We start from the raw sequence: 14,330 nt of genomic DNA on the forward strand, positions 1-14,330 counted from the left end.
TGGCTTCCCTAGTAAGGGGAACAGGGACTGTCTCTGGCATGAACCCTGTGGCTAGCTCTTTGACCTCCCCAGCCCCCTGTGGGAGGAATAGCCTAGCTAGGCCACAGAGGAGGACATTTCAGCCAGTCCTGGTGAGACCTGATAGGCTAGGGTCAGATGAAAGGGGAGGAGAACCTCACCTATAAGTGGACTTAGAGAGGGGCAAGGAGGAGATGAAGGAGAGAGGGTGGGGTTGGGAGGGAGGGAATGAAGGAGGGGCCTACAGCTGGACACAAAGTAAATAAACTGTAATTAATATTAAAAAATTATATAAAAAAAGCTATTTCTCTCTTCCCTCAGCCCCCCTCCCTTACTGAAAGTAGAAAGATACTTGGAAGTACTATGGGGGGAGTAGGTAGGTGTGAAAGAAAACAGAATTTTTCTTTCCAGTGCTTATTTTCCAGTGCTTATTTCACTTAGTATGATGATCTCCAGGCACCCATTTCAAATAGCTTTAAGATATTTGGTGACTGCCTAGGGTGTGAAGGAGTTAACACCGTAGACAGAAAACCTAATTTATACCAGGGAATTGCCTATTTAACTGCGGGAGCTGGCTCATTATTTTAATTGGATTTTCCAAAGTGTTGAGCAAGTCAGCAGATTTGTATTGGCTTTGCTTTGAGAGAAATTGTTTCTTTCTGTAGAGAAGGAGAGGGAATCAGGAGGGTAGTAGAGAGAGCCTGTCAGAATTAGCTAGAGATGACAAATCAGGCAAATCATGTCCTCATTAATTAACACAGCCTCATGTGCATGTAGGAGAGCCCATTTGTAGAGCTGGGTTTCTTTCTGATCCAAGGCAAGAAAAGGAGACACTGCTGGCCTTCTCCAGTTGGCAACACCCCACAGTTCCCAGGGCTTAGTTGTGAATCCAACAGAGGGCTTAAGTTGGACGGTGTGGCCTGTGCTACTCCCATATGCTTGCTGTGGTCATCCCAAGGGCCCTTTCTCCCTCAGAAGACTACCCTCTGAGAGGGTGGGGTTTAAGTAATGCATCAATAGACAGACAAGCAAGATGCTGTCTTTCATGGAGATCTTTATGAGGGGCTAAAAAGTCAAAACAATATATGTGCTTGTGCACAGAGGATGGGCTATTTTCATGTCATCTTCAGGTGGGATTGTGATGGCTCATTTGTATAATGTCTGTTAGCATCAGAGCAGTTTGTGAAGAATAGGTGGTTATTTTTTTTTTTTTGTAGAAGCCTGTAATAATTACGTTTAAGAAATCCCCTTCACATAATGAAAGGATAGACTTGTCTAACTTCTTTCAAAGGTTGAGCTTGATGTGTGGACTGGCAGAGGACTACCCATTAGTAAGGAATAGTCATTTATTAGGAACTCCAATATATTTACTGTAAGCCAGTATCATTCCTAAAATGCTATTTACTGTATCACTTTCTTAATAAGATGTAAATATAAATAGTTTTGGTTTTTCTGGGGGGGTTGTGTATGTTTGAGACTGGGTCTTGCTCACACTGACCTCTAACGGGCAAGCCTTCTGCGTCAGAGCAGAAGTTTTAAAACAGGAAGTGTTCTGCTTCTTGTGGACTTGAATCACTTGATAGCACTTAAACTAATTGGATTTGATTGTTATAGAAAGGGAAATGGCGTGAAAGCTGGGAAAACTGATGCAGAATAATCAATAGAATTTTAGTAAAGTGCCATCAGAATGATCCATGGTATATTTTTAAGTCGTCCATAAAACATCTGTTAAAGTCTAATGACAGTGACAACAGGAAATCTGTTCTCCCATAGTCCTGTGAGTCTGTATTGACGGCACTAAAGTTGCCCATGGGGCCACTTCACAATTTGCCAGAAGTTGCTTGGGTTGTCAAGATTTCTGAAACGGTAAGAAAACAAAAATACTGGAAGACTCCAAACTCCTAAGACTGGAATCACGTACTTCACCTGTCACAGAGCAACACGCTAAAGTATCCGGGGGACCAGATGTTCTCTTCTTTGAGATTCCCGAGAGAGAAGCGGTCTGTGTTTCAGTGTGTGTTTCTGAGTTCTTCTCTACCGTCTTCCTGTTCCCTTTCAGGTGGCTCCCAGTCACTTATCACTAAGGGAAGGAACTTTTTTCCTGGGAATTGAGCTGGATAGAGTTGGTAAATTTTAATATTTTTTTCCCTGTGGCTTTTTCCTAAACTTAACCACCGGGGAAAATCCAGATTTCTGATTATTCCCCGAGAATATATGTGTAGATGACCACACTGAAATTCTTAACTCTTGGGGATTTCCATCAATGCAGCATCTCAACCCAGCACTTAACCACAATGATGACATTGGTTACTCAGTGTGGTTAGTGCATAGATTTTGGAGAGACTCATTCTTCAGAAGAGCTTCACCTTTCACACTAACCACAGATTTCAAAATTCCCGTGTTGTTTTGTAACACAGCCTTCATGTCAGGGAAGCATCAGGCTTTCATTCTGGCTTCATTCACAAAGGATTTGAACCACTGACAAACAATTTAGGACTGAACTTTGAAATGGGCTTTTAATCAGTGTTTTTCTGTTTTAGAGGCTGTGTTGTTTTTAGCAAGCAGTGTGCCACTTTTAAAGGTGTGTGAATGTGTATGTGAATGCGTGTGCCTGTTTGCATGTGCGTGCCGGCGTGCACCAGCCTCAGCTGTTGTTCGTCAAATGTTGTGTGTCTTGTTTGTGAGGCTGGAACTATCTCTTTAGGAGAGGGCTCGCCATGTAGGCTCAGCTGATGCTCATAGAGCTCCAGGGAGTTTCCTGTCTTCTATTCCCCAGTGCTAGGGTTACAAGTGTGTGCCATCAGCTAGATCTGCACTTCTTTAACATAGGTTCTGGCATCTAACTCAGGACCTTATACCTGCCAGCTCAGCATTTACCAACAGAACTCTCTCCAGCCCTTTAAATAATAATAATAATAATAATAATAATGAAAAAAAACTTCTTTCATCCTTCATCCCCTCCGACCCAGTGTCGTTCAGAGCACTGATACCAGCAGATTATTGTGTCTCTTTAGAAATAATATAATACAACCTTTTCCCCATTTTCAAAGTAAATCTTTGTACTTTGTATTCCCCTGTGTATCACATAAATAAAGAAAATTCTCATGCATGCTGTAATTTCCTGAGCCAGCACTCATTGTTGGGCGCTTTGTTTCTGTCAGTGTGAACAGCCCTGTAGGAAGAAAACCTTGTACACAAAGGGCTGTATTTCATACCTTCTGCAAGTCTTGGGAGCAACACTTCAGCACACAGACCCACCGTCAAGGAGCTTTTGAGTACACTGGGGAGACAGATGGTAAATGAAGTGAACATCCACACAAGTTGTGGGGGATGGTAAATTTGAGTAAAGTTGGTGCCAGAATGGTCACAAGCAGAAGGGTTGATGCTGGCTTGATTAGCAAAGAATTAACTTGGCCCCAGCCTCACCCCATCATCTACAGTATCTCATAAAAGCTTTGAGACAATGGATCCTTGGGGACTTGAACTCTCAGAATAAAACCTGAGAGCACAGAGCAAAGGGTTTCTCCAGTTTCCTGTCTAGGGCAAGGGGCTGAGTCTTAGGAATCTTCATTTTCTCTTTGTCATGGCCAGGGCCAGTGGTTTTCAACCTTTTTTGTTTTTTGAGGGCAAAAATTATAAAGTCTAAGAGGAGGCTTAATAGAGAGGATGCCAACTATTCCTATTGCAACTTGATATGTCAGGACTGGTTGATACTCATGTAAGGCCTGCCCTTTCCTGAAGAGAAGAGGAGTGAAGGGGGTGGTTGGGTAGGAGGGACTGGGATGAGAGGAGGGAGGGGAAAGTGTGGGATGTCAAGATTGATTGAGTGGGTGATTGATTGATTGATCCTAAGTGTTCTTTTTGCTGTACTTTCCAAAACCATTATTGTGGATTCTCATTCTCGTAGACATTCAGAATGTGACAATCTGGCCTGCTTGCTAAGCTGAATTGTATGTATGTCACACAGACAGAATTGCCTTGGCAGGAATCATTCGCCCTCTGGTGGTATATACTGGAAAACCTTCCTTGGATGTAAAAGCCATGGAATTTTAGCAAAGAGGCTATCTATGGCAGAGCTGCTGGGAAAACCAAGGTGTGAACAACAGGGAAGCACTGGGAGAAAGCAGAAGCCAAAGGACAGGCTTTCTTGTCTCTGACTTCTGCCCCCTCATTGCCTGATTCCTAGCTGACATTTTAAAAATAATTGTGTTTTCAGCACTCACCAGGTGTTTGTAAACTGGCACTAAACATGTGTTGGTCCACTCCATCTTTAGCTGCTGGCAGTAGGACACAGTCCCTCCACTCCTGTCAGTACCACGCCATTGGGCAGCATTGGATGGCCTCATGTCATATCCTCTCTTAGCCTTGCTGTGTGTCTGTTGCCAGTATAGGAAGAAACCTGCTTGAGACAAGAATAATGGGCTGGTCATCTGTCTGTCTGCAGAATGTGTGGCCAATCACGCAGTGAAGAGTGGATGGGTAGGTGGACAAGCTGACAAGCGGACATACGGGACAAAAACTTCCTTAAAGGAGATTATCCAAAATCTGTCTACGCTTTGGCTCAGCAGAGCTCTACAAGCTCAGGTCTCCCTGGGGATTAATGAGGGTCTTGTTGACTGTATTTTAAACCATCCATTGGCTCCTCTGCTGCTTCCCTCCAACTGGGCAGCAGCTCAACCTCTTACTTTGCTAGACTCCTCTGTACTGTGTTAAAGCATAGACCACTGCCATAGGACAAGGAAAAAACCCTGTTCCCCAAACCTTTAAAGACTTGTTTTAACGGAGTGTTGTGGCTCATGCCTAAGAGCCTATAGTCCAAGGCAGAAAGATTGTGAATTCAAGGCTAGCCTGGGCTACATAATTTTTTAAAAAAATAAATAAATAGCTGAGGTTGCAGCTAGCTGTGAGCAGAACAGTCAAGGTCCCTGTCATCAGTCAGCACTTAATCTCCTGCAGGATAAATATAATCCCAGATACAGTGCATACTATGAGAGCACAAAAAAGAAACAGTAAAAGCCGTTTACACACTTCTCTCCATAGTCTTGACAGGCAGCTGAAGAAAGGTCAAACCAGGAGTTGCAATTTTGGTAGAAGTTGCACTGAAAGTGCTGAAATGAGTGGCAGTCATTTGTACCCATGAGTACGTGCTATAGCAATATTTCAGAGCATCACTCTGGAGGCACACTGCAGCCCTCTGCGTACAGCTGTGATTCTGGGCAAGTCACTCATTTCTACAGCTGCAGTGTGGGGATCTACAGTAGCAAGAGGATGGCATGTACGGTAGATGTATAATAGACATACAGCTCTTCCCTGAGCCCTGCATGGGTGAACCAAGAGGAACAAGTTTTGCTGTTTATTGTACATTCTTTTTTTTAACTGTCTCCCATCTTTCCTTTAATTTTTCAGCTCCAGGGTCTGAGCCACAATGTGATCTTCACCTTGGATTCATTGTTAAAAGGAGACCTGAAGGGGGTCAAAGGAGTAAGTGGTCAGAAATTGTTATTTTCACTGTCTTCAGTTGAAAGGACTGGGGGTTTTGGAGTTTTTTTTTTTTTTCCTCCTCTTCTACAACCATAGTAGTACTTGTATTTGAAAATCTCTGAACATTTTCAGCATACAATAAATATTCTTGGAAAACAGTCATCCGAAAAAAAAAGTGAGCCACTTCAGGTAATGGTATGGACTGGGAACAACATTAGGCACTTTCAGAAAGATTGGTAGCTCCTCAGTGGGTAGGAGAGAAGCTATGCTATAGTCTGGCCTCCAAGTGTGATTTTTGTGGACGAGGCTCTCAGAAGCTCTGGGTCTTTGCTTCTTTGATAGGACCAGGAATGCTCAATCTCCCCACCTCTCTCAGGGTTCTTACCTGTAAACTGTGTGCAAGTGGTTTCAGATCTCTGTGAAGGAAATTGGTCTTGTTCAGATGGTTTTGTTCAGCTAGTTTATTTGAGAAAAGATGAATAACAGTTTTGTTTTGTTTTGTTTTGTTTTGTTTTGTTTTTCTCTCTTTCCTAAGGATCTTAAGAAGCCATTTGACAAAGCCTGGAAAGATTATGAGACGAAGTTGTAAGTAGTGGTTGGTTTTGTTTGTTATTTTATTGTTATTGTCATGAATTTCCAGACATAAGTTGAGAAGAAGACAGAGCCCCAGTGAACTAATATATTGGCGAAGTATCTAGTACATCTTTTTAAGGGCTGACAAATGGGTGTGCTGATCTAGCTAAAAGTGGCACACACACTATCCCAGTACTCTCGGGGGCTAAGCAATCCTGGGCTCCAGTGAATTCAAGGCCAGCCTTGGGCTACATGGCAAGACAGTGCCTCAGAAAGCTAAACACCCAAGAAATGTTATACTGTGCTAACAGTCTGGAATGATGGGTACTATTTTTTTGGCTGGTATGAACTGTAAAGTTGGAGACCTATGCATATGTGCAGTGTTCTTTTATCATCAGTATCACATAACTGAAAACCCCGTGCACTTCTGTGTAGTACAGCACATGGGAAATAATCAAAAACTAATTTGTGTTTGTGATACCCCTCTGTCTGCCAGGATCTACACCAAAATGTGTTTTATATGCATGACTCCCTGACACCACTCAGTGTGTACCTCTCTCTCTCTCTCTCTCTCTCTCTCTCTCTCTCTCTCTCGCTGTCTCTCTATCAGGAAACTGAAGTCTAGAATTCCTATGGGGTTTTGGAAAGCTAGCAGTCACACTGGATCTGTCTGACCCAGAGACTGGGTGCTATAACTTGGCACACTGGGGCCAGAGCAGTTGACTCTGGAATTTTTGTGAGAGATTAGGGAGACTGTAGGCCCAGGCTGGCCTCAAACTCATGATCCTCCTGCCTCCATCTTCAGTTGCTGGAGTGACACATGTACCACACCCAGTTCCTTTATTCCTATTCTCTGAGAAACTTGATACAACAGACATTGGGTAGATAGGAAAAGGTGTCTATTTTAAAGCTTATGTGGACATAAGTTTGCACAGTGAAGCCATTTCTGTGCAGAACAATAGCAGCAAAATGAAAACAGAAACAGAAGAACTTAGGGATTGAGTATATTTTTCCCAAAGTGTTTCTGTAAAACTTGTAGAATAGTGTGCCGTTGAAGAAGCATTGCCTTAGGAAAAGTCCTGTGTGTGTGGACAGTTGAAAATACAACCAAAAACCAAAAGGTTTGTATGGTGGTCAGTCAGTGTGAATGAGTGTCGGGTTCACTGTCTCTCATGGAAAGTGGGTGAGACAATGAGCTAAGCAGCCTCTGCTTCTAAGTCTTCCTAAGGCTTAGGGTTGGTTTTTAATAGTTTGCTATCAATAAATTTCTTTCCTAAGATAGGTTTCTTTCTCTGTGGATTTTGATGGTGGGGTAGAGGGCAAATATTTTGCTGCTTAATGTAATAGGCCTCATTTGGATTTTGGAAATCACAAACAAAATGCCTTACCCAGAGAGAGTTAATTTAGGCTCTTGTATCATACGCTTGCTCCAACCCACTTGGTTCTGTGCTGTGTATTCTTTTATTTTCACTCTTAGTGAATCTATACTTTTGCCACTGCAAAAACAAAGAAGTTAATTTATTACTTCTCAAATAACCAAGAAGCCTAGGCACTCTCTTTGGTTCTCTTCCTTGTACAACTCAAGAGGCAGTGAGGGCTGTGGTTAAGTTTATGGACTTCAGAACCATTACCTGTTTCATGATCTTGAGCCAGGATACCTTATTTTTGATGGCCTTTACATAAGGTAAAAGTAAAAAGAAAAAACAAAAAAAAAGAAAAAGAAAAAGTTAATAGGTACTCAAAATGCCAAGAGAATTTTGTGTTGAAGTGATTCTCAGTGGAGTCTTTACTTAATTATTAATGTTCTTTGTGTATAGTGTGCTGAGGATCAAATCAGAGCATTGCACATGCTAAAGAAGCTCCCTGCCCCTGAGCTACTCCCCTGCTCTTGGAATTTTAGCTTTGGATTACAAGCGTACACCACCATTCTCAGCTCTCAGTGTTTCAGTAATCATTATTTATTATCAAAATAATACATGAATTTAAATTAAAACATCAAATGTATTAATATCAACAAAGACTCACAGCAGGTGGAAACTCCCACTAGCAGTGGTTTAAATGTTTTAGAAGTTTATCATAGAATGGCAAACCTTCTGGGAAGGACCAGACTCCCACACAGCATCCCTCGCTTCTCCTTATTGTTTTGACAAGTCTAAGTTCAATAAATGTGGACTGTTCCTAATGATGTGAGAATCTTAAGGGAGCAATGAGTGTGGATCCCTGCCCGTGCCCACTCCTCATTGGTGTGACCTACAAATGTGCTTCTGATGCAAGTGTGGCTTCTCTGCCCATGGTCCTGATCCTCTTAGTCCTACTTTTGTCTCCAACCCTTTTGTTTTCTGGTTTGTCTGTATGTGTTTCACAGCATTTCTTGCTCTTGTTTCTGGGCTCATCTGGGGCATGTTACTCTGGTATGTGTGAATTTAGCCCCCTTGTACTGGCAAGCCATCAGCTTGCTACATCCATTTTCCAGCTTGGTTAATGATAATTTTTAGTTAAACTGTGTGTCAGTGTTTATGTTTTTATCTAAATAGTGTATTATGATTGACTTTCTTTTCTTACAGTAGATTTTTTCTGTGTGTGTGTGTGTGTGTGTGTGTGTGTGTGTTTTAATGACTAGCTGCCTTGTTTCCTATGCTTATCTCTACATGAACCTTTTGTGAATGTTTATCTTCTAGCCAGCAGATACCAGAGACACACTAATAGTATTTCTATTCAGCAAATCCTTGCCCTTACTACTATAGTAATTGTTACCTGTTATCATTACATTATCTGCCAGTTCTTTTTTGTACTCCTGGAGATATCCTTGTCCAGAATTCTTTGGATCAGCAGTAGCTAGAACCCACGTTCCTCATATAGTCCCATGTATTATTAACTCTCATGGTTCCTACCAAACAGCTCTAAAAGAGGTCACATTTTGTCTTTATTCTAACATTGTTCAGAATGAGAGTTTGACTGCCTATTTAAAAAAAAAAATCTAGATTTTATGATTTTTCCCTTACAGTGTTGAAGGGTAGCCAGACATGGTGACTTGATCCTGTAGATCCGAGCAGAGGTAGGATCTAGAATTCAGAGCCACTTGAGGCTTCTTTGGGGTTTTAAATTTTATGATGCCACCTTAGCTCTCTTGTTAGTTTTCCAGAAACCTTACAGTTCTCTCAGCCCCTTCCTGGTTGCTGTGCAAGGTGGCATTATAGAGGGCAAAGTTTTGTTATCTAATTGCAAAAACCAGGGTTAGTCAAAAGAGAGAATCTAAGCTAAAAGGAAAACTTTAGTGGGAAATGAGGAATATCAGGAAGTTGAGTGTAGACACAAACACTGTGCTAGGCCAAGAGGCAACAGCTTATGTCACTCCCATTACAAAAGCCCTAGAACTCTCCATGAGATCTTATTTCCTGAGACACCAGAAGGCTCTGTGCCTAGGTGAGTCAGAGTTTCAAGCTCTATGGCCAGGTTAGGACTCTGCTGGTCCTTGTATCTTGCTCACCACAGAGGACTCATCTTGGAAACTTATCTCTGTTTATATGCTGTCCATCCAGCTTTCTCTCACCTGAAACTGCCCACTGTCTCCTGTTTGTTGTTTTTTCTCTTTATTTCTTTTTTTCTATTATTGAACAAGAATTTTTTTTCTCCCATAATATAATCCTGATTACAGTTTCTCCTCCCTTTATTCCTCCCAGTTCCTCTCCTCCTCCCTATGGAGAGCAGACTTCACTCTTACTCATTGTTTTAACTGTGCTTTTTAAATGTTTGGCGAGTTCTTTCATCAATTGTTGTCATCAGTTCTTCCTGTCTCTAGATGATTTATTTCATTGTGTTCATTCCTTGCCTACCATGCCACTGTGAGTCCAGATAGGAAAAGGAAGTAAGCACGTGTTGTGTTGAGTCACCATGGTGACCATGGTGAACCAGACTAGAGCTAGCCATGCCTGTCCTCATACTTCTCAAGCTTTCACTTCTAGTCCCAACCACATCAGTGGAAGAAGCTGAGATTTACTCTCTTCACTAAAACCCTTACTTTGACTACTGACGTGGCATGATAAAATGTTGCCTGATGCAGTTTTTGGTGAATGAGAATGGATCTCCACCAAGTTTGCCATAGGTTTATCATTGGTTGACAGTTGAGTTTTCCTGTGTCTGTGAATAGGCAAAGCTACTTAGCTTTTTATTGAGTTTGGTTCCCCATTCTACATCCACTATAATTTAAAAGTTAAACCGTTCAGTCTTTGCAGTCTTTGGAAAGTCAAGGCTATTTCTGAAATTTGAAGTCTGTTTCAAATTAAGAGTACCAAACAGCAAGCATTGCTGCCCTTGGATATTATCAGGTTAATGTGTTCCTACCTTCTCATCCTGGTTCATAGAAACATCCCCTTCTTACTGAAAATCCCCAATTAGACATAGGGATTTCTTCTAGCCCTGTCTTGTGCAGCTACCTGACAAGTGGTGAAAGAATTAAACTGTGCTACTGAAATATGACAATATCGAACATTATCTTTGACCATTTTTAAAGCGTACTGACCAAAATTCTTTTGTACTTTGTCTTAAGTAATTCTGAGGTCTCTAATTTTTTCTTTTTCATCAAAAAGTCATTTACCTAAGAAAAGTAAACTGTTCAAATGTACTCGTCTCAACCAAAATATAAAGAGAACTGTGTGTCCATCCCATGTGTAAGATCCAGGTGAAAGTGTAGGATGCTTTCTAGATGAAGTTCACATACTTCATCTACATTCGTTCCCTTTGAACTCACATTTCTACTAATGATTTGATTCTGTCAACTTAAAACTTACTGCCTCTTAGCCAGCAGTTAAACTGTCAGTGGTTTGATTAAACAGAAGACACCGATGTGGTTCGTTTTTAAAAACTGCTTTGCTTCACAAGGGGTGAACCAAGGTCTTCTGCTCTACCCGTGGCTATAACCTCAGTTCAAAATCAATGTTTTTGAGTGGGAGATAGAAAGAGTTCCTATTTACTCTCTGCCACATTTATACAACTGCTCCATAAAATCACATCCCACTCCACCCCACCCAACTCCCACCACAGTACATGGGATTCATCTGATGGACCCACATTGGTACACCATCATCCAGGGTCCAGTTTGCATTCAGGTTCACACTTGATGTTGTGCAGCGTTATCTCTCTTTTAAAGGGTCATGTGCTTTAATTGCAGTACAAAAATTGAGAAGGAGAAAAGAGAGCATGCAAAACAGCACGGAATGATCCGCACAGAGATAACCGGAGCAGAGATTGCAGAAGAAATGGAAAAGGAACGGCGCCTCTTTCAGCTCCAGATGTGTGAAGTAAGAACAGACCTTCCCAAACCAGCCTCTTCTCCTGCTAGTCAGCAGGCTAGGTTTGATGCTTGGAGGAGTGACTGTTTCCTAAGGATTCTAATCTCCCTTTTTCTCCAAGCCCTTTGGGATCCGCCATTGCACTGTTGTCTCATATTTTGAGCCTTGGTCCTATGGGCCACTTTAAGCCAAAACAGGATTCATTGGTGAGAACCTAAATATTGCTTGTGAGTGATTGGGGGAGGGAGTCCTGGTGGGAGGTAACACTAGTGAATATTACAACTTTGGAGCATGTGGTTCTTTTAAAGCATGGATCCAGCTTGAGTGAACGTTTAGATGAAGCTGACCAATGAGGAAATCTGAGCTCATGGAAAAATGCAGTAAAAAGCATGCTGCCTTTAACTTAGAGCTGTGGTTCTCAAACTGAATTCCCACTTAAATCTATACCCCCACTGACTTGAACACTCAGTGTAAAGCAACTTGAGCAACTGAAGTATTCTCCAACGTACAGAACCCTGATGAAGAATGTGTAATTTTAGTTTTCCCCCCGAGTTTCCCACCCCCATTTTTTTCTTTTGTATTTCTTTTTCTTCCTCATAAACCTTTGGCTTCTTGACCTTTTCTGTATATGAGCCCCTACATACATTATGGCCAGTGAGCTAGAAGCACGGTGTCAGTGGAAAATTTGGGCCAATGATAAAATCAAAGCCAGTGGTATGTGGTTAACTACCCCAACTCATTTTTATTCTTTTTCCTGTACTTGCTTTTTTTTTTTTATTGAGATTTCTTCCTCTGATTCATCTCCTTGTTTAAAGTTCCAGTATCTCATGGAACATTCTTGAAGGGACGGCTTTCCCATCTGTTTCCTGCAGAGAATAGTTCATCTCTCAGGACTGTGTGAATATAAGTTTGAGATCCACTGCACCGAGGGGAAGCAATCAATTGTCATGGAGTGCATTTGCTGTGTTTCATTCCTGCCTGTCTAGTAAACTAATTGCAAGACGTTAGCAAATGCTAACACTAATTGTGGTTATTCACACTGACTGTGCCCCAACAGCCTTCCCTAAACAAAGTTCACCTACTTGTGCAGGGGTTAGGAGTGCTTTTCTCCTACATGAACTTGAGAGCACCATTTGGAGTTCCCAACATCAAATTCTACTTTCTTTCCGCAGTATCTCATTAAAGTTAATGAAATCAAGACCAAGAAGGGTGTAGACCTGCTGCAGAACCTCATCAAGTATTATCATGCACAGTGCAAGTAAGTGCTGCATTATTCATCAGTGGTTGTCATCAGCCCTCACCAGACCCCTTCATTTCATTGCTCTTCTCCTGATTTTTTCATTTTGTGACTATCAAGAGGACTACAGTGATTTTCTTAAACTATATAGATGAGGAACAGTATTCCTGTGTTACTTCCTTAGCATTTTGTATAAATTATTAGCTCATAATAAACAACTATTTCATGAGTATAAAGTGATGTCTTCCTCCAAATCTTGTACATAAGCCCTTGTAACCAAGACCACTCTCCCATGCACATTTCTTGTCGTTTTCCTATTACTTTTACCATGTATTCCCACCCACAGTTCTTTGGTGGAGGTTCTTTATCTAAACCTTAATACTTGGGGCATTTCAAATGCTTAGCTCTGTAGACAGATCTCTGTGGAAACAGTGTTCTATTCTAAGAGACAAACGTTGCTCTGCACTGCAGCACCTTGAATGTGTTTGATTTCATCCTGTTGATAAGTCTGTGGCAGTGGCTGACTATTCAGCTTCTTTGTTTACTGGGCTAACTTAACTTAGATGAGTGTTCAGCCAGAACCTGTATGTGAGAATGTACCATCACTGTTAGTGTCTGTTAGCTGATATACAGAGAAGAGAATGCAAGGTCCTTTCCAAAGCTGGTCTCAAAACCAGCATGAAATAAAGGTCATTTGAACTAGATTAAAAAATACTCTCAAAACAGTAAGTGCATAGTTCCTTTTGATCGTTCTTCTCCAGATTAATAATAAAAAGGTCGAGGAAGACCTTTGTGCATAAATGGCACATTTAGAGAAAAAGAATCACAAAGCTTGAGTTGGTGAATGGACAAATTCAAATCCTTGCTGGGAAACAGGCCCCTCACTGAGCACCAGTGTCATCTGTCATTTGGAGTTAGAACTTGTAACCCACACCTCGGATCTTCATGAGGACATGAGAGTAAAATAAAATGAAGTATTTGAAGTACTTGTCAATAGGGTAGTTGTGGTATTAGGTTAGGAACCATTCATATGTGTCATGGTTAGGGTGTATCTCTTTACAAAAGGTCTTTTAATGACCAACTTAATCTTTATATAAAGTTTTAAACCTTTTCCAAGGTAAATTCTACCTTATATAAATGTGGTTGATAAATGGAAAGAGTATATTGAAATGTCCACATTTGTAAGGTGAAATGTCTACAGAAGCTCTGAACTGAGCTAGGTTTTGCCTTTATGGTATAGTGGACAGTTACAAACTTGGAGATAAGCTGCAGTGACCCCTGATTTTAATTTAAGGTGTTATTTTTCATCTTTGATCAGTTCGAAGTTTTTTTTTTAGAAACATTTTATCTTCAAATTTTTACCAAAAGAAATGACTCTCCCAGTCTTCTGAATTGCAACACTTGGTAGCAAATCTAATTTTACCTCATTTTAGAAACCTTTCTCAACTCCTAAGTCTGGATAGAGGAGTTTGAGATGTCCCCACATGTCCCTTAAGATGCATGGTGTTGTCCTGTAAAGCATTCTCTACTTTATTTTTTTATTTAAAGTATTTCTTCTGAACACTCACTCCAGTTCCCAGATGTTGAGACTCAGCTAGTGCTAACCAGGGAATTTGCTGCATAATACTTTGTGGAATTGCAGCATCTCAGTGGGGATCCAGTGTTTGCATTGGAAAGGGAGCAGAAACAAACTGTCTCCACCTGTTCCAAATCACCCACACTGCTGCTCACTC

The 14,330-nt window shown here is 41.2% G+C and overlaps 1 protein-coding gene across 5 annotated transcripts in view; it reads left to right on the forward strand.

Moving 5' to 3' along the window:
* The window catches only part of Asap1 (ArfGAP with SH3 domain, ankyrin repeat and PH domain 1), a 315,053-nt gene that overhangs the window by 218,742 nt on the left and 81,981 nt on the right, over positions 1–14,330 (forward strand). For all 5 annotated transcript variants that reach the window (XM_055626359.1, XM_055626361.1, XM_055626360.1 and 2 more), the window contains 4 exons: positions 5,425–5,499; positions 6,035–6,084; positions 11,240–11,369; positions 12,533–12,618. In XM_055626359.1, the coding sequence (XP_055482334.1) occupies positions 5,425–5,499; positions 6,035–6,084; positions 11,240–11,369; positions 12,533–12,618 (341 nt within the window). The remainder of the gene's footprint in view (positions 1–5,424; positions 5,500–6,034; positions 6,085–11,239; positions 11,370–12,532; positions 12,619–14,330) is intronic.

The sequence above is a fragment of the Psammomys obesus genome, unplaced genomic scaffold, assembly GCF_907164565.1.
Source record: "Psammomys obesus unplaced genomic scaffold, mPsaObe1.curated_primary_1811, whole genome shotgun sequence".
NCBI lineage: Eukaryota > Metazoa > Chordata > Mammalia > Rodentia > Muridae > Psammomys > Psammomys obesus.